Genomic DNA, 25,542 nt, shown 5'->3' on the forward strand with positions numbered 1-25,542 from the left:
AAATAGCCATTAGTGCCGTGATTTTTTTTAAATAACCATATTTAAAAAAACTAATGAAAATAACAGAAACTACTAAAAATTACTAAAATTTTAAAATAAAAATAATAGAATAAATATAGAATAATAATAGAAGAAAATAATATAATAAATAAAAATAAAAGAAAATTCAATTTTAACTCATTTATTCTAGCTTCATGCATTCTTTTGTGTGCTATAGCGCCCCCTAGCGTATAACAGGGAAAACACGGTTCGCCGGGAAGTTCCATCAGTGGCGGGAAAAGGGTAAACAAACCTAACATAAAACAACTCTTGTTCCCGGGGAAACCACGCGCTGATTTGTCACCAGGGCAACATGATTACAGGAGCCAGTCTCTCATTAACTGTCTCTATTGATCCGTCAGCTTCATTAGCGCTGCTTTAATCAGAGGAACAGCAGGACTGAAGCGGTCATCAAGACAAATCAAGAGAACAAGAATATAATCGTATATCTAAATATTTACTTTCACTTAAAAATGTTATCGAGGCACAAAAAAAGCACAGAAATACTGATTATAAAAGTGGCGACAAAAAGTGTCATTTTATTGTTCAGACATTCATTCATACTTTTATAAAATACTATATATATATATATATTTATATATATTAAAAATCAAACTGAGTTAATTACATTTGCATGATCTTGAGAATTTTTACACAACATGTTTTATAAATTAAACTGGTTTATTCTCTGAGAGCGAGTGATAAAAACACACGACACAGTCGTTTCGGACCGGTTCTGATGACATCATCGTGGTGTTCCGGGTAAAAGCGGAACAATATATAATATATAAATCAAAGTCAGTCAATTACATTTGCATGATCGTGTTTTATAAATGTATAAATTAAAGTGGTTCATTCTCTCCGAGAGTGAGTGATAAAAACACAATACAGTCGCCTTGGACCGGATCTGATGACATCATCATGATGCGCACGGTTCTGATGACATCATCGTGATGCGCACGCTTCAGATGACATCATCGTGGTGTTCCGGGTAAAAGCGCACGCTTCTGATGACATCATCGTGATGCGCACGGTTCTGATGACATCATGGTGATGCGCACGGTTCTGCGGTTGGGTCTGTGAGCCTCAGGCCGGTTTCAGGAGGTCCACAGCGAGTAGGCCGTAGTGAAGCTGAGAGCCAGGGCAAACGACAGCAGAACCAGAAGAACTTTCTGCATCCACACACAGCGGTCCAGCTTCTGCTCCAGTCGAGCGTTCGTCAGCATCACACGCGCCAGCTGGAGGACACAACAACACGAGGAGGTTAACCCGAGGCAATAACTCGGACTTCAGTTGTAAAATTGGGTGTTCATCAGAGGGTCCGAGACATAACCATGAATACACCCCAAAAAATTAATTAATTAATGGATTCGAGGATTTTTGTAGTAGAAATTTTGAAAAGTAACACATCAGTTCCCTCTCGGGTCAATCTGAGCCGCTTAGGAATGACTGGAATATGAGGAATCCCCAAAATACTCAAAATCAAAATTCTAAATAAAAACTGGAAGCAAAAAATGTTTGTATAATGTCTACACGTGTGTGTGTGTGTGTGAATGCACACTGAAGAAACAGCGGCTCATATAGAGATATAAGCCCATCTAGAGTCGTGAAATATCATGTGTTATTATTATTATTCCACAAGACTCCCGATGGAAGATAGTTAGAGCCGAATTAATAGAGTTACGCATGAAATTGTTATTTTGAATTTAAGATTGTGAGGAATGTGCTTAAATGTATTTATTATTTATCGATCAAATCTAGTAATTTAAAGGTAAATATAAAAATAAATAAGAAAAATTGCATTAAAAAATAGAAGAAATATTATCAGAATGAAATAAAATTAGCTTTCTGGACAAAAAAATAAATAAATAATTGTTTAATTTTAGGGCGAGGGGAAGATGTTATAAAGTGCGAGGAAAGGATAATCAACAAATGAAATGAGAATAATAAGACACAATAGAGCAGTGAAGAGGAAACAGTATTTAATGCAGATCAGAACGCATTTAACCTGCCGTTACACATGCATCAATAATGTTTGGATGTTTTAAACATTAAACGTTGAATATTGATATTTTGAAAATTGAAATAATGTAAATGTGGAATTAAACCGCCAGTAGATGGCAGCACTGTCAATGAGCGAGTCACTGAATCGTTCATTCAACCAATTTGTTCAAACAAACGGCTGATTCATTCAGAAAGAGTCGCTGAATCATTTATTCACTGATTTGTGTGAAAGGATTCATTAAGTCTTTGTTTGGAAATATTTTCTTGGGCAAAATGGAGCAAAAACAGGCATTACTGCATCTAAACTTCTTTGTTTGTTGAACTGTTGTGTAAAATCAATTTCACATTTGCAATGGTGTTGATATTTGGAGAAGAACAGCCCTCTTTGAGTGACATTGATTAACTATATCAAATGAAGTAGTATTTTGGCCCCATATCTTGAATATTGGGTGTGTTCAAACTGCATTTTAATCGACTAAAGTCTGTGTGTTTGTTTGTTTTTTGTAAAGTGAGGTACAGGTTAAAACAATCACGATTTTACCAGAGATGATATGTAATCGCACACCTCAACTGTAAACAGACAGGGGAAAAACATGTTTTTAGGAATGAAATATTTTATAAATCAGTCGATTGATATATATCTTTAGAATACAGATACACTGTAAAAAATGATTTTTTGGTGAAGTAAATACTAGTGAAAAAACACAATGTAATTTACTTGAAAAAGTTAGTTCAGGCAAGAATTTAAAAAACTAGTAAATTCCATATCAGTACTTATTTCAAGCCAGTATAAATGAAAGTGTAATATCAACTCAATAAAATTAACCCTTGTGCATTGTTCAAATTCACTACCCTTTCGTTATGTTCGTGGCTGAAAAAAGCCACTACTTTAAACTGCTGTAAAAATGTATCAGATAAATATTTTTTCACATTTTTTTGCATAAATCTATTAACCGACCTCAGTCCTGATCAAAGCTACTAAATTTTTTTTTAAAAGTCAGGATTTTAACTCTTTAACTGCCAAATTCATAAATGATGTCACTGATTTGGGGGGAAAAAAAACACAAAATATGAACAAAATATGGCCTGTCTAAAGGGTTAAATGGTTCCACCTGGTTATCAACAGTAAAAATTACAAATTTTACCTCTTCCCAACAGGGAAAACCATCAACAATCAAAAATGCATGATTTTATGGTGTCATGGCTTTGCAATCAAAAAATGTGGTTATAATGGAAGTCAATGGGGCAAAAACAGCCACGAACAGTAAATGAGGGAGAAAAAGTTAAAATCTGATGCTACACAAAAACTAACAATGCATCAAAACCAATGTTGTTTCTAATCTTTGACATGTCCAAGACTGTGATAAAAGGTAAAAAAAATCCAGTCCACAATCATATTTTATATTGAAAATAAGTCATTTTGTGTTTTTTTCCCCCAAATCAGTGACATCATTTATGAATTTGGCAATTAAAGAGTTAAAATCCTGAATTTTTAAAAAAAAATTAGTAGTTTTGATCAGGACTGAGGTCGGTTAATAGATTTATGCAAAAAAATGTGAAAAAAATATTTATCTGATACATTTTTACAGCAGTTTAAAGTAGTGGCTTTTTTCAGCCACGAACATAACGAAAGGGTAGTGAATTTGCCCAGAGTGTACTGTTGAGTTTTTGAAAAATTTCAAAGCTGTAAAGTTAGGTGTGTGTGAAGCTGCTGAAGTGGAGATTTCTGACTCAAACTTAAGTTAAATACCTCAAATTAACCAAAAACCCTTTAAGCAAGTAAGTGTTGAACAAGTTCTCACCATCGTCTGCAGATCCTGATGCTCATTGGTGGACGTCACTGACGAACTATCGAATGAATTGCTGAGGATAGACTTGGGACTCTCTAGGACGTGACAGCGTAGCCTGTGGGAACCATGGAAACGGCTCATTAGTCACCATAGACATATACACTAGACCTCACCTTGGATACGGCAGTTCATTAGAACGAATGCGTCAATAGAGCCGCCATCTTGAAACAGGGGAGCCCCTCCACTTTAATGCATCAGACACAGGTCTAACGCAAATAAAATCCCCATAAATCATCATGAATGCGATTTTTCTTGTTTTTTTGGTTTGTTCCAACGGTCAGACATGCATTTATCATTGATTCCAGAAAGAAAAAAAAAATTGTTAATTTTTTTTTTTTTTTTAAACATTCTTCCTAGTTCAGATTTCATCCGTGAACATCATACGCTGCACAAAAGTCAATGAATCAATGAATTCAACGTAAAGGCAGAGATAGCAGCGTTACCTAGCTACTTCCTATGACAAGACGCCTGTTCCAAGATGGCGGCGGTTTTGACGCATGCTTAGAACCCCCAGGTGAGGTCTAGTGTATATGATTAGTCACTAGTTATGATATCAGTGTCACTCATGGTTAAAGCAGCTGGAGTGTGTGTGTGTGTGTGTGTGTGTGTGTGTGTGTGTGTGTGTGGTCACCTGTGCTCCATGATTTTGGCTTTTGAAACCTCCTTCCAGAACTGAGATAGCTCTGGGACTCCGGTGCCGCTCTCCGTCTCGGCCGCCATGACCAGGAACCGGTCCTGAGGAGACGCCTGGAAGCCTGATGCACACACACACACACACACACACATATAAATAAACTTATTTCATGCACATTGTGTTGTTAATGTGAAAAATGGCGGGAAAAGGCTCGAAAACCCTCTCGGTCGGAGGCAAAAGTGTGTGTGTGTGTGTGTGTGTGTTTCATCGGCTGGAAACACTACCCTCAGATCAAGAGCGTCGGGTGTGTGTGATGATCAGTGTGTAGATGTGTTTCTGAAGGCTGTGTTCATGTAGTAACGTTGTTGAAGTGTGTTTTACAAACATAGTTTTCTGCACTATTGTGACCTAATTTTTCCTAATTTTGAACACTTGTTTCAAAAGTTAATGCACTTTAAATATTTAATTTAATTTTAATAAAAGATGCGATGCTTGATGAGGTTGATATTTGCTGACTGCGCTCGCGTGCGCCCTCTTGTGGCCACAGGACACAATACAGCACTTTAAACATTAAATGGTCTTGGTTTCCTGTTTGCACTTCGGGGTCTACACGAAACAAACTATTCATTGAGGAATTGTACAAATATTATATCTTTTTTTGTTGTTGACTTCTCATCTGTTCATTAATGCTGTGTTTTTGGAGATATAAAGTACTTTTGTGTCCATATATCACAGAATTCCTCAACTACACCATTAACTTGCATATGAAATAATATTTTTTTTAATGATACATTGCATTTATGCTCTAATACTAGGCCTTCATTTCTGTGTAAAAATTGTTTTTTTTTAGAAAATATATTTAGTTTTTTTCCCATTCATTTCAATGTGGGGTCATATTGACCCCGAAGACCAGAAGTGTAAACATTTTCTTACATAACCTTCAGAACAACCAAATCAAGCCCAGTTTTTGTGTGTGTGTGTATAGATAGATAATGTATGAAAAGTCACAAAATCTTATTCCACTGAGATGGACGTTTTTTTATGAAGTAAAAGTCGATTGGGGTCGTATAGATTGAGGGTTAAAAAAAAGCAGTCTCTTACGCAACTTGTGATGTCAGAAGTAGCGTTGTGTGTGCGAGTGTGTGTGTAGAGCGTCGCATTACTCGCAGAATCCGTATGTTCGTTTGGCCGGAAGCTACTTCTTTTACTTTATAAAGTTTAAATATTCGTATTTTTCTCACACAAACTCATTGTTCTGCTTCAGAAGGTCTTTGTTAACCCACAGGAGCCGCGAGACGTTCGTTTATGACGGATTGAGGGACAGTAAATGTTCATTTGAAAGTGAGCGACCCCTTTAACCCTTGTGCATCCTTATGGACATTTTTGTCCTTTTCAGTTTTGTTTTTTTGATCACTTTGCCTGTGTTAAAGCTAACGGCAAAAAACTTGGCACAGGTGTGTATTTTTATTGGAATTTTACTATTTCACCGTCATTTTCTTAAAAAAATATTTTTTGCATTCTCAGCACCTTTTGGACAAAAATGTCCCCATTGAAACCCATTAAAACTGCCATTTTTAATCCCCGGTTCAGTTACTATAAAATTATGCAATCTTTGTTAAGAGGCTTTCATTCTGATGGCAAGGCTTCAAAATTGTATTTTTCACTATTTTTTATCAGATAGTGCCATTTTTTTAAGTTTGGCCTATAAAACAAATATCGTTTTATTCCTGTTTTCTAGTTCGGCATATTATAGAGCCAACTGGATAAATTATGCAACAATATTTGTGTGAGTGTGTTGGTATGGATGTCAGAGTGTGGTTAGTATGTGTGTTATAAAAAAATATGTGTGTGTTTGTAATACTGAGAGAGAAAAACAGCAATCACTGTGAGCTCCAGTGGGGTTTTGCTGCCACCCGATGGGGAAAATATGTTACTACGCCCAAACAAACTGTTACCGAAATTTTTTTTTTTGAGATATCATCCTCAAATTTGGAACACAACCTATTTAGATTTATGGCTTTGATTTTATAGCAGTTTTGAGTTCAACCTGATTTATAAAATATATATTTTATATAAAATATTTTTTATAAATAATTTCCATAAACTTATACCTGTATAACTTTTTTTTTTTACTTCAGCAATAATCTGCAATGGATCTTCTTTAAAATGATACCAAACTTAAGTCTGTGCTCCGAAGCGAGTTTTTTGACATGGACATTTCTGTCCTCTTTTTACCTGTGTGTAACTTTTTTTAATTGATGCACAAGGTTAATCTCCGAGCGACTCTTACTGTCAGCACGGGTTAAGGGTTAAGGGTTAAGGTTATCAAGGGTTAAGACTTGAACAGAAGGCCGGTGTTCACCTCCGTGAAGAGAAACCACGATGTCCACACTGGAGCCGGGCGCACAGCTGCTGTTACTGGGCTTAACTCGGTACTTCTCTGGAGCCGTGGTCCGTACCTGCACACACACACACCACAAATGAGACCCAATAAAGGGACTAGCAAAGCTATATAAAGCCTGAAGGGCATTGGGGACGCTGTCTAAATGTTGTGTAAACAAAAGCATCTCTTTAAATAGAGCAACTCCCAAACTACAGTGAACCGATACGCCACAGAACCGGCTCTGATTGCAGAACAAACACACATAGCCTGGGTTTATAACTGCAGACCAGTGCCATCATCTATACAGTAGAGTTTCACAGAGATAACAGGAGATGACAGTCACAGAGAGTGTGTTTAGGCTTTACAGCAGATCTAGAATAGAGTTATTGTTTAACCCTTTACCTGTCACATTAAAATGCACTATACAAACTTAAATGGTTGTAATTCAAGAATACTTTGGAATATAGACCTAAGTTTGGTCTCGTTTTAAAGAAAACAATCAGCAGATTATTACTAAATTGAAAGCACTTAAATTAAACTACGAAAAAGTTATGGAAGTTATAATTTACAGTAAATCAAATAAACTTTATTAATACATTTTTTTTAATATGAAATATATATTTGACAAAATATGTGAAAGCTATATATCTAACCAAGTTGTGTTCCAAATTTGAAGTTGATATCACAAAAATTGAAGTTCCCATGAGATTTTGTTTAGGCGTAGTACCAAAAATAGCCACCGGGTGCCATTGAATTCCATTGAATTTAATTGTGTGCATTAATACATTTCTATCCAAATATCACTTCTGTCACTAAATATGCAACCTTGAGACTCAGACCTTTCTGACAATACGTGTTTTGTCAAGATTAGAAAAGGTTTTGATCATAAATTATGAAAGGGGAGGGGCCTAATAAAACTACCGTTTCTATGGTAACACAACGTCCAATTTCAAAACGGTTTCCACAGGATGAATTCTGAGTTCGTAAGCTTTCAAATGATAGCTAATGTATGATAACTACTAAAATATTTGATATAATAATAATAATAATAAAATATATTTGTGTATATATAATATATTATAATTTTAAGAGGAATTCTTACCTTGCTTTTTAAAATATAATTTTTTTTGTATAATTTGACAAATACAAATTATGTTTTATTATGAACTTTAAGCACTAAAAACCAAAGTTTCAATTATTAAAAGTGTGTGCGTCGACTTTTTGTGACAAAGGTCAGAAACTCAGAAAGGCGCACTATTGTCATAAATTCATATATTACTGTTCATTCATAATTTGTTAGAAAGAAAAAAACAGCGCTAAAATATCTATTTAGGAGTCTTAGACCTTTCCAACGATATGTAGTTTTTCATGACCACATTAGGATTTAATAGTAATATAGTGAAGTAAAGTTAGGTTGCCCATATATGGGCAATAACTAGATAAAGTTAGTTAAACTTCCGTTGCAAAGATCATTAGTGATTAACTTCGGAGCCGCTAACACGACACCGCTCTACTGAAGACAGAAACTATACATTGTTGTTTTTATGAATTAAACAGGTTTTTTGATTATTAAAATGGAATCCAGAAAACTTGAAACTGATTTTTTTTAATATATAATAATAATAATATATTTTAAAAACATTTCATAGAGCCCTAAACTTATAGGGTTTTGATCATGGCACCATTTTATGGATTAGTTTTGGATTAGAACCCATTAAACATGAACTTATTATGCAATCTTGTGAAAATCCAGCTTTTAATGTCGATTATATGTCTGTGTGGTGTTTTTAATATGAATGTAACTCGACACTCTTGCCTCATTTAGTATGTGCGGGTCTATGAATATGCAAATGAGCCCCGCCTCCACTCACTCACCCACTGGTTGTCGATCACACGCTGATCTGATTGGTTACAAGGTGGTTTGTGACGTCAGAAACACCAAAGCGTGTTTTTGAGACTGTCTTTGGTTCACTGCAGCTTTCACTTATCAACTTACACATGTTTTGAACAACATTATTTAAACAACTGGATTGCATAATACTTTCACGTTTCAATAATTAAAGACATTGCTCCTGTATTTTTAACCATGTTAAAATGGTGTTTTGATTGTGTTTATTATAGTGTGACTCCGCCCACACACTCTTCTGATTGGCTGTGATTTGTGATTGATTGTGGACTGGCTAATCGCATCACGTCTGGTGGGGATTCGCTTTAAAACTGATGATCGAGTCTCACCTTAAAGGCCACGTGGTTTTTGGTGACGTTGTTGAGGACGATCAAACACCTCTTCTCTGATTCCTTAGCGCCGAAGCTGAGCTCTTCTGCAGGACTGGAGGAAAACACACACACACACACACGCGGTTATCAAGAACCCATACACAACCTTTACTAACGGTTAAAAAAACAGGTTTGATTCATTTCTGTGAATCGGTTCGGCCTCAGTGAACTGATTCAGTTCTCTAAAGTCTCCATGTCTAATTTTTCATATATTGTAAATCTTTAGTGATGCACGATATATCAGCCACTATATCGGTATCGGCTAATATCGGTTTATTTTTAATGTTATCATTATCGGCCCAATAGAAGAATTTGTGTGATATATTAAAGCCGATAAATGGTGTATTATCTCCTTCAGCTGAGACTCTTCAGATGTTCATCATTAAAGGCACTCTATGCAAGATCTGTACCTTAATATAACAGCTTCAAAGTCGTTTTGGTGGTTAACAAAGTCATAGTAGGGCGAATCATCCTGGTAGGAAAGCTTGGGGGGGACGCCGCCGGAAAAACCAGCCATGCAAGTTTGAGAGTGGCGCCCCTGACACAGCGCGTGAGAATCACGAAATGGTTTACGGCAACGACGTCACACGCATCAACAACATCATACTGTATGAAGCTAAGTAAATCTCTTATTTATAAACTTGTTTGTATTTGTATACTTGTTTCTATATTGTATGTTGCTGCACTGGCTTGTGGTATGTAATTTTTTACGGTGCTGTTCATTCATCCGTTGTTGATAATTAGACCAGTTCAATAATTCTCACATATGTCTATAATAGCTTTCGATTACCAGAGCTTTAAGCAGACTTCCTAAAAACAGTCGTTTCTCTTAGTCTTGTTGTTTTTTCCGTTATGTTTTATTGCCGAGCTTGCCACAAGAGCTAGTTTGCCAGCTGAACTCAGGTGTTGTGATGTGTATTTATCACGTATCTTTAGTCCTGTGTCTGGTTCGGATTTCTTATGACGTGTGTAAGTTACTGTTATATCAAGTTTATCTGACTAACAGTACACTTCCCGACTGTAACTTCAAATTGTGTTGATTATGAATCAATCAAATCTTGACGCTGTTGATGTTGATTCTTGCGATTACCATGAGGACATAGTCAATATCTCACATAATTATTAGGACATATATAAGCCTAGAGGTTGTAAATAATTGAACACAATTTGCTATTATGATAAATTGTAATCATGTCTAAATCATAACGTCCAATGTTATGAAATAATGCAACGTACATTTAACTTTATTAATGTCATCTGACATTTTGTAATTTTAACATTACAATCAAAAAACATGAATGACATTATACAGTAGCCTATACACTATAGGCTATTTACTTCTGATTTTGCAGAAATCATGTAAAAACGCTATAAGCCAGCAAACGCGATAGGCAACTTTATTATTAAAAAGCAGTCTAGCACTTGACAGTATATGCAGTAACGGGGGAATAACGGTTATTTACGACAGTGCAAGTACACCAAAGCGGCTCTAGAGGTCACTGTTTTACAAAAAAACCAGAGAGTGCATAGTGTGCCTTTAAGCTTTTGAATTGCTTAAAATATGACTTAAATCACTTAAAAAAAGGAAAATATGGTTCAGTTTGTCATATCGGTTACATAAAATTATAATAAGAACATCATAATTATGTGTTTGGGACGTGGCTTTTACTGGTGAGGCTTTTGTTTTTGTAATCAGGCTCTCAAAAATTACACACAAATGTGGATTTATATTTATCGGCCGATATATCGGTTTTAAAAAAATAAAGAATTATCGGTATCGGCCAAAATGTTCATATCAGTGCATCTCTATAAATATTGCTCTTCATAATGATGTGTTGTGAAATTGGTGCATATTTAAAGCATCAATTAAAACAAACCTTTTTTTCTCAAGTGTATTAAAAACCAGTTTTAATGTATGCATTTTTTAAATGCGTTGGGGTTGCAGTTATTGTGATGTTGCCTGGTTTGACGACTTTTACTCATCATAAATGTTTTGTTTTTGACATGTTCTGGGTTACTGTGTGTGTATTGTGAAGCACTTTAGTCAACAATCGTGTTGTTTAAAGGTGCTTTATAAATCAACTTTGACCTTTTGATATAAATGAAAATGAAAATCCTTTAGTAAACCATGGCTTGAGTCTAGAAGCAGGTTTTGGCAGTGTGTGTGTGTGTGTGTGTACCTGATGTGCAGTAACGTGCCCTTGAAAGTGGTCGTGGGTTTTCTAGCCCCTCTCAGGCGTCCCGGTTCTCCTCTGTCCACATCATCTGACCTTTGACCTTCTTCAATGAAATTCACCTGTGAAACACACACAACATGATGGCATTTTGTATTTTCAGACTGACGTGATAATAATGGAAACGCATGACATCAGCTCTGATTTTTGGGGCATGAATGTGTTCTGAACTTTTGATTAATTTAAACATTTTACAAAGAAGAAATGATTGAAAGAGAGGGTTACAATAAAGATCAAGTTTTTTAAATACGCTTTTCATTTTTAATGAAAGTTGGCAACATGGTCGCGACTATATAGAAATGAACAGTAAATACCAATGAGAGCAATGATCAATGCATCACAAAAGTCAAACATTATGATAATTTCAACTGTTTTTATGATCCTATATTATGGTATGCTTTATTTATTTTATCAGGAAATTAATGTTTTGTAAATTAAACATTGAAAATCAATTGTTGATCTTAAATATCTAATTTGAGTAGTAACATTTATGCAATTAATGACAGAAAAGTCACCCTTCATTCAAATATTATTAAAGATTTTGTAATCAAATACTGTAGTTGTGTTTGGATTCGATTGTTTTATTAGACAAATTTGTGGCACGTGCAAAAAACAAAAATATTAATAATTATTAATAAAATATCAATAATATTAATACAATAATAATAATATATATATAAATAAAAATATTAATAATTATTAACAAAATATTAATAATTATTAATAAAAATAATAATATATATATATAAATAAAAATATTAATAATTATTATCTTGTAGTCAATGTTTGCTTTTTCCTGTTAGCTTTTGTCTTTCTGTGCAAGTGTTTTGCATAGTAAAAATTTGCAAAATTGATTGAGTTAATGAGTTTTAATGAGTTATGGTGAGCAAATGAAATAAAACCGAGTTAAGCAGGCCATAACTTTACACAAATTAGCATGTGATTCCCAGTTGGCATCAGAAACACAAAGCTGAAACCAGAACAAAGGGCCCTCATGTCATGTGACTATACAGACACCACTTTAACCCTTGCAGGAACCGTTCTCCACTTCAGTCTCGAGCCGAACACACACACACACACACACACACACACACACACACACACACACACACACACACACACACACACACACACGTGGGAGAAGTGAAAACTGCTGAACACACACTTTCTTTGTGCTCGTGCTGCAGAAGTGTGTGAAGCAAAGTTGAAGCGAAACTTGGCGTGACCGAACCACAGATGCAGTGTGTCGGGGGTCAGGGGGTCAAAGGTCACGTGTCAGAAACGTCCAGCGATTAAACAGGCAGGTTTGATTTGAAATGTCCTGGACTTTATTCAGTGCTTGATTGAAAATGTGAAAAATTAAACATCTGAACTAGATTACAGGAAATGTTTTCCACACAAGATTACATTTTACAGTCCGTCAGTCAATCAATAAATCATCGTTTTATTGGTAACTCTCTACTATAAGCTCCCATTAGTTCATGTTAGATGATCATAGTTAGTTCAGGTCAGATCCATTAAACAATATTAACAGATACAACTTTTGATTTTAATAATGTATTCATAAATTTTGCAATTAACATTTGGAATTGCAGAATGCATAATGTTTATTGCTAGTTCATGTTAACTAATGTGAACTTAAAGTGTAGTGTTACCAGTTCATTGATCATTAGTGAAGAAATGATTATATTGTATTATAATATCCATCTTTGGCAAACACTCAGTATTGAAATCACAGTATTGATCAGAGAAATCACTCATAATAAGAACAGACATTTTCTAAATAAAAACAGACTTGTCTTCATCGGTTTGTTAAATATGATATGAAATGTGCTTCATTTTGACGGAGTGTTCGTGCAAAACTGAAATGATTAGTGGGTCTATAATAACAATAACTCGAGATACAGATGCGTGAGTGTTAGAAATGGTTCATTATCATAACCATACAGTAATGAAGAAGGCGATCACATGACAGTGGTGTACAGCAGTTCCTCTGAGCTCTCAGGGCTCACACACACTCGTTACACACGGTGAATCGAGTCGCATCAGCTTAACGTCAGCTGTGTTTCTGAAAGCTGGCTAGAGTTTGCCTGAATATGTTCACAAACCCTGTGTTTTTCCCTTTACGGCCTTGGAATCAATTGATTCGCTTTGTTTTTGATAGTCAGACTTTGAAAACTTTCATTATTTAGACGAAAAACGGCTAGATTTAAAATATTATCTTTTGTTTCACAGAAAGTAGCAGTTAATTGAATCATTCATTCAAGAGATTCGTTCAAAAATGCTGAATCATCCAGTTATGAAACGAGTATGTGGTTGAATTATTGAATCATTAATTCAAGAGAATCGTTCAAAAACGGTGATTCATCCGGTAATGAAACAAGTATACGAGTGAGTCATTGAATCATTAATTCAAGAGATTCGTTCAAAAACACTGATTCATCTAGTAATGAAAAAAGTGAAGTCTTTATGAGCGAGTCATTGAATAATTAATTAGAGAGATTTGTTTTAAAATGCTGATTCATCCAGTAATTAAATATTTTAGTGAGTCAGTGAATCATTCATTCAAGAGGTTCATTCAAAAACACTGATTCATCTAGTAATGAAACAAGTGAAGTCTTCATGAATAAGTCATAGAATCATTCAATCAAGAGATTCGTTCAAAAATGCTGATTCATCCAGTAATGAAACAATTATTTGAGTCGCTGAATCATTCATTCAAAAGATTTGTTAAAAAACGCTGATTCATCCAGTAATTAAACATTTGAGTGAGTTATTGAATAATTAATTCGAGAGATTTGTTCAAAAACACTGATTCATCCAGTAATTAAATATTTGAGTGAGTCAGTGAATCATTCATTCAAGAGGTTCATTCAAAAACACTGATTCATCCAGTAATGAAACAATTATTTGAGTCACTGAATCATTCATTCAAAAGATTTGATAAAAAACGCTGATTCATCCAGTGATTAAACATTTGAGTGAGTTATTGAATCATTCATTCAAGAGATTCATTCAAAAACGCTGAATCATCCAGTAATGAAACAAGTATGTGAGTGAGTCATTTAATCATTAATTTAAGAGATTCGTTCAAAAACACTGATTCATCTAGTAATGAAACAAGTGAAGTCTTTATGAGCGAGTCATTGAATCATTCAATCAAGAGATTCATTCAAAAATGCTGATTCATCCAGTAATGAAACAATTATTTGAGTGAGTCACTGAATCATTCAATCAAAAGATTTGTTAAAAAACGCTGATTCATCCAGTAATGAAACATTTGAGAGAGTCAGTGAATCATTCATTCAAGAGATTCATTCAAAAACGCTGATTCATCCAGTAATGAAACGAGTATTTGAGTGAGTCATTAAATCATTCATTCAAGAGATTCATTCAAAAACACTGATCCATCTAGTAATGAAACAAGTGAAGTCTTCATGAATGAGTCATTGAATCATTCAATCAAGAGATTCATTCAAAAATGCTGATTCATCCAGTAATGAAACAATTATTTGAGTGAGTCACTGAATCAATCAGTCAAAAGATATGTTAAAAATCCCTGATTCATCCAGTAATGAAACATTTGAGTGAGTTATTGAATCATTCATTCAAGAGATTTGTTTAAAAACACTGATTCATCCAGTAATGAAACGAGTATTTGAGTGAGTCACTGAATCAATCAGTCAAAAGATATGTTAAAAAACACTGATTCATCCAGTACTGAAACATTTGAGTGAGTATTTGAATCATTCAATCAAGAGATTTGTTCAAAAAAACTGATTCATCCAGTAATGAAACGAGTATTTGAGTGAATCATTGATTCATTCACTAAAATTAATAAAACCATTTCAAAATGACTGTACCAATTAACATTTTGTCAGAACCTCTAGTTAGTTAGTTATTTTTTATTTAAGTGTCTTGCACTTACATGCCCAGCCCAAATGGGCTTAGAAGACACTAATTACATAAAACATACACCAAACACAAGATGACTATCATAAAAAAAAAATAAATAAAAAAAAAAATGTAAATGACATGCTATTTTGTTTAGTTGTCTGTTCAGAATCATGGGAGAATCGCAATTCATTTGAAACGACATAAAAAAATCGTGATTCTCAATTTATCCAGGATCACTTTTTACACATTTAATTCAGACTCGCATCTCAGATAAAACATTTTCATTCTCGGTGACGTTGCAGATTGAAATGAATCTAAATGGTTCCATAATTGACTAATTTTTGCAGATATTTTCGCAGTAGAAATAAAGCTGACTTGATTTGTGGATTCAGAAACACATTGCAGGAACGCAGACGCTCAAGAACCGGAAACCGCAAACTTTGGTGTGTTTGAGCCCTTATGAGTTTAAACATCACAACACAAAAATAACAATGTAAAACTACAACAAAAAACTGATTGATCAAACTGAATAAACCCCGTAACCAGACGGTAGTTCGTTAAAGTGAAATCAATGGAAGTGATTAAAATCATGTGCAACGCCACTGAGGTGCTTTGAAACATGTGAACGGGAGCTGTTGAAACGGGATGGACCGATGAATCTGCTGTGGATCTGGAAACTTCAGGCACTTGCGGGTGTAGAAACATCTACTTATCTTACCAGTCCTTGTTGTAACACACAGACAGAGAGGCACATCAGGAAAACACGCCTGAGGATAACGCAGCGCACTGAAGAATCCGCCAAACTCTTACGCAAAAGAGTTAAAGCCGGGAATCAAACGTGAGCCTTTGATTTGAAGCGAAGTGTAATGTTAGGAAACTTGCAGTCAGGAATCAGTTGCTCTGGAGAACGACTGGGACTCGATTAGAGACGCACGATACTGGGGAAACTGACTTTGCGATGTTTTGCTGTTCTGCGATTATATATAGATATTGCGAAATGAAAAATACAGGAATGATGACTTAATGAATCATAATGAATCATTCTAGAATGAATGGGGTGATTTAATTGCGATAATTGCGACTTTGCAATTTCGACTTTATATCTCACAATTCTGACTTTACAACGACTATCTCTCGTAATTATGACTTTATAGCGCAATTGCGTCTATCTCACAATTCTGACTTTATATCACGCAATTGCGAATTTCTCACAATTCTGACTATTTCTCTCAATTGCGACTATATCTTACAATTCTGACTATCATGCAATTCTGACTATATTACGCAATTCTGACTTTATATCTCACACTTTTGACTTTATATCTCGCAATTCGGACTTTATATCTCGCAATTCGGACTTTATATCTTGTAATTCAGACTTTATATCTCACAATTCTGACTTTATATCTCTCAATTCTGACTTTATATCTCGTAATTCGGACTTTATATCTCAATTCAGACTTTATATCTCGCAATTCTGACTTTATATCTCGCAATTCTGACTTTATATCTCGCAATTCTGACTTTATATCTCGCAATTCTGACTTTATATCTCGCAATTCTGACTTTATATCACACAATTCTGACTTTATATCTCGCAATTCTGACTTTATATCTCGCAATTCTGACTTTATATCACGCAATTCTGACTTTATATCTCGCAATTCTGACTTTATATCTCGCAATTCTGACTTTATATCTCGCAATTCTGACTTTATATCTCGCAATTCTGACTTTATATCTCGCAATTCTGACTTTATATCTCGCAATTCTGACTTTATATCACGCAATTCTGACTTTATATCTCGCAATTCTGACTTTATATCTCGCAATTCTGACTTTATATCTCGCAATTCTGACTTTATATCTCGCAATTCTGACTTTATATCACGCAATTCTGACTTTATATCTCGCAATTCTGACTTTATATCTCGCAATTCAGACTTTATATCTCACAATTCGGACTTTATATCTCGCAATTCAGACTTTATATCTCACAATTCTGACTTTATATCTCACAATTCTGACTTTATATCTCACAATTCTGACTTTATATCTCGCAATTCTGACTTTATATCTCGCAATTCAGACTTTATATCTCACAATTCTGACTTTATATCTCACAATTCTGACTTTATATCTCACACTTTTGACTTTATATCTCGCAATTCGGACTTTATATCTCGCAATTCGGACTTTATATCTCGCAATTCAGACTTTATATCTCGCAATTCTGACTTTATATCTCTCAATTCTGACTTTATATCTCGTAATTCGGACTTTATATCTCAATTCAGACTTTATATCTCGCAATTCTGACTTTATATCTCGCAATTCTGACTTTATATCTCGCAATTCTGACTTTATATCTCGCAATTCTGACTTTATATCACACAATTCTGACTTTATATCTCGCAATTCTGACTTTATATCTCGCAATTCTGACTTTATATCACGCAATTCTGACTTTATATCTCGCAATTCTGACTTTATATCTCGCAATTCTGACTTTATATCTCGCAATTCTGACTTTATATCTCGCAATTCTGACTTTATATCTCGCAATTCTGACTTTATATCTCGCAATTCTGACTTTATATCTCGCAATTCTGACTTTATATCTCGCAATTCTGACTTTATATCTCGCAATTCTGACTTTATATCTCGCAATTCTGACTTTATATCTCGCAATTCTGACTTTATATCTCGCAATTCTGACTTTATATCACGCAATTCTGACTTTATATCTCGCAATTCTGACTTTATATCTCGCAATTCAGACTTTATATCTCACAATTCGGACTTTATATCTCGCAATTCAGACTTTATATCTCACAATTCTGACTTTATATCTCACAATTCTGACTTTATATCTCACAATTCTGACTTTATATCTCGCAATTCTGACTTTATATCTCGCAATTCTGACTTTATATCTCACAATTCTGACTTTATATCTCACAATTCTGACTTTATATCTCACAATTCTGACTTTATATCTCGCAATTCTGACTTTATATCTCGCAATTCTGACTTTATATCTCGCAATTCAGACTTTATATCTCGCAATTCAGACTTTATATCTCGCAATTCAGACTTTATATCTCGCAATTCTGACTTTATATCTCGCAGATCTCTTCAGATCTCTTCTGACTTTATATCTCACCATTCTGACTAATTGCGACTATATCTTACAATTCTGACTTTATATCACGCAATTGCAACTTCTCAAAATTATGAATTTATATCTCGCAATTCTGACTTTATATCACGCAATTCTGACTTTATATCGCGCAATTCTGACTTTATATCGCGCAATTCTGACTTTATATCTCGCAATTCTGACTTTATATCTCACAATTCTGACTTTATATCTCACAATTCTGACTTTATATCTCGCAATTCTGACTTTATATCTCACAATTCTGACTTTATATCTCGCAATTCTGACTTTATATCTCGCAATTCTGACTTTATATCTCACAATTCTGACTTTATATCTCACAATTCTGACTTTATATCTCACAATTCTGACTTTATATCTCGCAATTGCGTCTCTCACAATTTAACTTTATTTCTCTCAATTGCGACTTTATATGAACCAAACCATTCTGAAACAACCGCTAGCTCACATTTACATGGATTTGACAATCGCAAAAAGCCATATCGCAATTTACATATTTTCCCCAATATATCGTGCAGCCTTATGGCCTGTTCACAGCAAGAACGATAACTATAACGATAAAGATAATTTAGCAGAGTCCACAGTACAACAATAACAATAACGGCACAGAGAAATTATATCATTTATCAAACGATATCGTTGGAATCATTTTCAGAAAGATTTTTTCCAACTGATGAACGATACAAACATTGACAGCCAATCAGAATCCATCCTGATTTAGAAAAGCTTGAGCATTTACAGAATAAACAGAACAATATCGCGATTCGGGAGCTGGTGTGGACGCTAACATAGTATTGTATCGTTCTTGGTGTAAACGGGCCTTTACACTCGGAAATGAGTGAAGATCTCAATCACAAATCAGTCATCTGAACCTGTGAGCTCATGCTGAGAGTGTGAGAGTCACATGATGAATCTGCAGTGATCAATGAGATGTGTGAGCGCATTAGCCGTCGCTATCAAAATTAGCATGTTCATTCAAAGTGACGTCAATCAACACGTCTGCTAACAGAGCAGAAGATTTGATCAGATCAGGGCTGAGTGATAATGACGGATAAGCAGCACAATGCATCGGGTTAGAAACGGTTAGTATCGTAAACCAAACGCTATTTAAAAATGTGTTCATTTAAATAAAGCTGCAATAAAATATAAATAGTTGAAAAACTTAAAACTAAACAAATTTTAAAAAATGTTGAGAATACTCTTACAGAAGTTTAAGTTGAAATTGGAAATAAATAAAAACTAAAACATATTTTTTTTTAAACCTAAATAAAAAAAATGTTGCCCTGGCAATAAACTTGATATGTTTAAGTTGAAGCACTAAAATTATTAGCTTAAAATTCTAATCTTAGTTCAAACAAAATGTTTGTCGTTAATTTTTCTTATGTTTTAGTAAAATATACATACAGTACATAGGTAAATATTGATATTTATCATTGAACATTGTCAAATAAATGCTGAAAAACATCACAAATTGTATTATTATTTTTCTTATAAACATTGCCCTGATCACATGTGATCTCTTATTAAAGCCGCAGCATTAGCATGCTTTGATTTTCACTCGCAGACGTTGTTTTGATTTAGAAGCAAATGCATGCGTTATTGCATGATTTCATCAAAAGTGTGAGATGAATGCACAGAAATTAAAAAAGTAGGAAATTAATCACAGATAGAAACGGCTGTAAATCAGGCAGGAGCAACATCTGGGCCACATTTCAAAATCAAAAGAAAGAAAATCATATTTTGCATAAATGACACTAAACACTTTACAATAAGGTCTATTTTTTACCATTAGTTAATATGGACTAACTATGACCAATATAGATTACAGCATTTATTACCCTCAGTTAATACAAATACAACAGTTCACTGCTTAACTAACTACACTTTTGATTTTAATAATGTATTAGTAAATGTAGAACATAAATTAAGATTAATAAATGCTGTTCATCAGAAGTTTATGTTAACAAACTGCATTGTAAAGAATCACCAGAAATTTAAGTTAATATTTTGTGCACCATTTTTTTTTTTTACAAAAATCCAAAATTGTGCATATGCAAAATGCATTGAAAAAAAGTGCACAATATAATTTAACATCATCAATAGAAGTGTGACCCAGACGTGAGGGAACGAGGTGTACCTTCTTTGGTCTGATGGATTGCTCAGCATTGAAACTGGACTCGAGAGTTTCTTTGGAGTCGGACTCTAGATCCTTGATGTCACTCTCATCCTCGCTGACGATTGGACCGTTTTCACAGATTGGAGACTGGAAGTCGTCGTCCGGGAGAGGCGGATAACTGTACTTGAACTGGTCCTATTAGATAAAACAAAACAATATTACCACAAATCTTAAAGCCATATTTTACTTTAAGTCCCGCTGTGGTGAGAATCCAGCGTTTAATGTTGTTTATGTGTGTGTGTGGTGTGTTTAATCCGCTTTAACACACACCATGTGTGCGTTGATAAGTGGACAGCATTGCTGAGTATTTCCTCCAAAACACAGTCTCAAAAACACGCTTTGGTGTTTCTGACGTCACAAACCACCTTGTAACCAATCAGATCAACCAGTGGATCTCAGAGTGAGTGGAGGCGGAGCTCATTTGCATATTTATAGAACTGCGTATACTTAATGAGGATATTTTAAGGGATGAAGAATCTTTTTTTCAAGGAAAAACACTTAAATATGTAATTTAGCTGATCAGAGATGAGTTTTGAGGGATAAATTGATTGACTACAGGAGGACTTTAACACTACGGGTGGCCTGAAAAAACATGATTTATAGCACGCCTCACATCCAATTAATCGCGTTAGGCTTTGTTACTTTTGATATGAAGAAGTCTCAGCTTTCAAATTCTGACAAGACTCCAGCTATAAATGTGGTTTTGCAGCTCTTTAAAGGGTTAGTTCACCCAAAAATGAAAATTCTGTCAGTATTTACTCACCCTCATGTTGTTCAACCCCGTAAGACCTTCGTTCATCTTCCGAACACAAATGAGGGAATGACTCTTGCTGGCCTCGAAAAGTCATTAAAGACATCGTTAAAATAGTCCAAGTGACTACAGTGGCTCAATCTTAACTTTATCAAACAACGAGAACACTTTTGTGCGCAAAAACAACAAAAATAACGACTTTATTTCAACTATTGGTTTATTTCTCCCTCTGCGCGAGTCAGGTTACTAGTTTAATAGCGTAAGCTTCTGTTATTGTACGTCACACGCATCACACACACATGACCAGCGTCGGCCAATAGTGAGCCTTCGTGTGACGTAGCTCTACGCAATCACACTACGCTAACTGACTACAGGCTCATGGAGAAGGAAGTGAATAGTTGAAATAAAGTCGTTATTTTTGTTGTTTTTGAGCACAAAAGTGTTCTCGTCGTTTGATAAAGTTAAGATTGAGCCGCTGTAGTCACTTGGACTATTTTAACAATGTCTTTAATGACTTTTTCGAGGCCAGCAAGAGTCATTCCCTCAAGAAGCCTATGGACTAGTATGCAGGAGCGATCTTAATATCTTAAATATCTTAATTTGTGTTGTGAAGATGAACGAAGGTCTTACGGGGTTGAACAACATGAGGGTGAGTAAATACTGACAGAATTTTCATTTTTGGGTCAACTAACCCTTTAATGTGTGCTGGCACATCAGCTGAACCGATCATCTCTTCAGTACCCGTTACAGCAGCAAATAAACATCAGAAGGAGTGACCTCCGAAAGACGTCAATAAAACAGCTTGAGAAACAGCTGAAGTCACATTTACCTCAGAAAAGACATTCTATATCCATAAACTAAATAGTAGTTAGAAAACAACTAGCAAAGTCATTGCAAACTCGTGAAAGCTTTACGTACCGTTCCTCCCATGTACGGCGGCAGATGTTCGGGCCCGATGAACGTCTGGATGTCACTCTTGGTGACGAACTTGAGTTTACTGATGGCATCAGGGCCGAGCCACGTCTTCACGATCTTCCAGGCAGCTGACACACACACACACACACACACACACAAGACAAACTCGTCACCTCACGTGTGTTTACAGGAGAACTCGAACAATTAAAGTTCATTTATTTCAGTAATTCAACTTAAAAGGTGAAACTAATATATTATATAGACTCATTACATGCAAAGTGAGATATTTCAAGCCTTTATTTGTTTTAATTTTGATGATTATGAAAACCCCGAAGTCAAAATTAGAATATTGTGAAAAGGTTTTTATATCTGTAATCCATAATCATCAAAATTATAACAAATAAAGGCTTGAAATATCTCACTTTGCATGTAATGAGTCTATATAATATATTAGTTTCAGCTTTTAAGTTGAATTACTGAAAAAAAAAACTTTTAATTTGAATTTCACTTGTATTCTGCACTTTTTACAATATAGTGTATCAAAGCAGCTTCACAGAGATAACAGGAAAATAATGCAATAATTAATAGTTAGGACAAATGAACATCATTACAAAGATCTTTATCAAACAATCACAACTCACCATTCATGATCCAGGGCATCTCGTACATGATCATTTTGGCTGTGATTAAAACAAAAATACATAAATGTTTAAACAAACCAAGTGACTCTGGAAAGTTATAATATGTAAAATGAGGACATTTTGGAAATCTCTTTCTATAATACAATGGTAATTCAAAGTGCTTTACATAGAAGAAATTCAAATAATCAAAAGAAATCAGAATAATTAAAACAGTTTAGAATAAAAAATAAAAATAAAATACAGTAAATAATTAAAACTTTCTATAACACAGGGATTCCCAAACTTTTTATAGTCAGCCAAATCCTTTTAAACTTCAGGTTCATTAGTTAATATTAACATAAAATTATAATGCACAATACTTCAGCATTTATTCATCTTAGTTACCATTGATTTCAACATTTACTATACGTCATTAAAATCAAAGGTTGTGTTGTTAACATTAGTTAATGAACTAACATGAACAAACAATGAACAGCTGGATTATTATTAACTAACATTAAAAAATATTAATAAATACTATAACAAATGTATTGCTCATTGTTAGTAAATACATTACTGTTAACTAATGAACTTTAAATGTAAAGCGTTACTAATATTTCAATACTTTATGAGCACATTGGCATCTCTAAGTATTTATTACATTTGATCAAGTCTGCTATGACAGAAAGTTGAATAAACACAATCCACTCACAAAGAAACTTTGGATAGTACACTTTGAAGCAGTTAATGATATATTTCACAAAGTCCATATCCTAGAAGTGAAGAACACAGGAAAGAGCGTTAGATGCAAGAACAGCAGGCGGATTTGTCAAATTCTTTTATAATCATAAAAATATATTTTTTAAAAAATAAATAAAAATATATAAATAAAAAAATAATATAAAATTAAATATAAAATTAAAAAAATAAAATTTAAAATAAAAATTTTATAATAAAAAAAAATATTTAATTCACAATTCAAGCTGATGGTGGCGCTAGAGAGTTTTAAGCAGAGACCCTAAATTTGGTGTGATTAATATTCAGATCCTTTGCAATAAATGTGCCAAATTTCGTGATGTTTCTTCAAACGGTTCTAGGAGTTTTACATTTTTTCATTGATTTAATGTCTATAATTTCTATGGTGTATACTGTAATTTTACCTCATTAAATATATTTTAGCCTGTCTAGTAGTGAGCAAAACTGCTTCACATTATTATAAAACATCGATTAATAGGGGGTTTGGGTCATTCAGTTTTAGAAAAATAAATAAAAATAAAAAAAAGATTTCATTTTATTAAGCACTGGGATTATACAAAAAATCCATTATACAGACAAACCACCAAATTTATTCACTATATCAAGCATTTTTCATTGAATTGTTGAGTATTGAAATGCATTTCAGTGAGAGAGTTTGTCACCGACCCATTTTATAAACACCAAACCGCTGTCTCATGTTAACTAGCCGTTAATCCAACTGTGAAAGGTCACCATTGGGGTCAAACCACACAGCTCGACCTACACACACACACAGATCTACATGATCACTAGTAAAACCGGTCAGTCATTCTGATCTGAGATTGTGTAATCCTGTGTTTACTGAAAGCTCGAGTAACCTTTAGCTCTGTTTGTTGTTGACGCTAACATTAGCTCTCCGCGTTCGCTCCTGGAAGCAACAACCTTTGGCTTTACTGACTCTTCAAGGAGCGTTTATTACAAGAAAACAACAGAATGGTTTTTATATGGAGTATTTATATACTTGGCATGGTCATGGTATCACTTAGAGGAAAACAAACAATTTTGTCTGGCGTTTGGCCATTAAAATTAATATTCAACCATATTATTGATCTCACGGTTCACGGATCATCACGGTTTACAACAAAAATGAACATCATTTAAGCTGGACTGTGATGCTATATTCTTCTAGAAGCGCATTATTTTCCTGTTATCTCTGTAAAGCTGCTTTGTATTGTAAAAAGCACTATATAAACAAAGGTGTCTTGACTTTTTAACTATTTAATCTGAAGAAATTCCCCAAGAATTAGCATTAAAGCGAGTGAAATGCACGTTAAGCTCTTTATAACCTATAGGATCGACATTAGAGACGCATTAAGAGAAGTAGAGATCATACAAAGTCATATTTTGAGGTCATTTTGGTGCTAAAGTTTAAATGTCACTTTATTTTCCCGAGAAGCGTTACACCCGTATCCCGTACCACATGACAGTCCTTCATATCATAAACATGCAAAACCAATTTAAGATAAGCGTTAATGAAAGCGCACTGTAATTGTGCATTAGGTTTGATTAGGCTCGGCTCGGGCCGCGGGAACATGAGACGAGGAGATTGGCTGTTTGACGGGGACTTCTCTCGGATTAAGCGAGCGAGTTGGGTTGACCGGAGAGATTTAAAGGCCATGTTAATCTGCAGTGTGTTAAAGCGTTGAAGAGCGCCTATCCCTCTGCACCTTCCACTCGCGCAGCATATAATCACGTTTATATAATACGGATAATGACCTTAAAGTGACTGCCAGAGGGTCAGTGACGGCCCACGACTAATCAGAGCGAACGCAGAGCGGGCTTC

At 34.5% G+C, this 25,542-nt stretch overlaps 1 protein-coding gene across 1 annotated transcript in view; it reads right to left on the reverse strand.

Moving 5' to 3' along the window:
• Window positions 1-545: 545 nt before the first annotated feature.
• Window positions 546-25,542, reverse strand: part of mospd2 (motile sperm domain containing 2) — a 32,748-nt gene continuing 7,751 nt past the window's right edge. Inside the window, exons 6-15 of the mRNA XM_039669997.2 lie at window positions 23,677-23,737; window positions 22,986-23,024; window positions 22,348-22,472; window positions 20,640-20,813; window positions 11,368-11,483; window positions 9,146-9,239; window positions 6,890-6,986; window positions 4,525-4,648; window positions 3,846-3,948; window positions 546-1,277 (exon numbers count right to left, since the gene is read on the reverse strand). Coding sequence (XP_039525931.1) covers window positions 1,137-1,277; window positions 3,846-3,948; window positions 4,525-4,648; window positions 6,890-6,986; window positions 9,146-9,239; window positions 11,368-11,483; window positions 20,640-20,813; window positions 22,348-22,472; window positions 22,986-23,024; window positions 23,677-23,737 — 1,074 coding nt within the window. The 3' untranslated portion in view covers window positions 546-1,136. The remainder of the gene's footprint in view (window positions 1,278-3,845; window positions 3,949-4,524; window positions 4,649-6,889; window positions 6,987-9,145; window positions 9,240-11,367; window positions 11,484-20,639; window positions 20,814-22,347; window positions 22,473-22,985; window positions 23,025-23,676; window positions 23,738-25,542) is intronic.

The sequence above is a fragment of the Pimephales promelas genome, chromosome 7, assembly GCF_988280905.1.
Source record: "Pimephales promelas chromosome 7, fPimPro1.hap1.1, whole genome shotgun sequence".
Classification (NCBI taxonomy): Eukaryota; Metazoa; Chordata; class Actinopteri; order Cypriniformes; family Leuciscidae; genus Pimephales; species Pimephales promelas.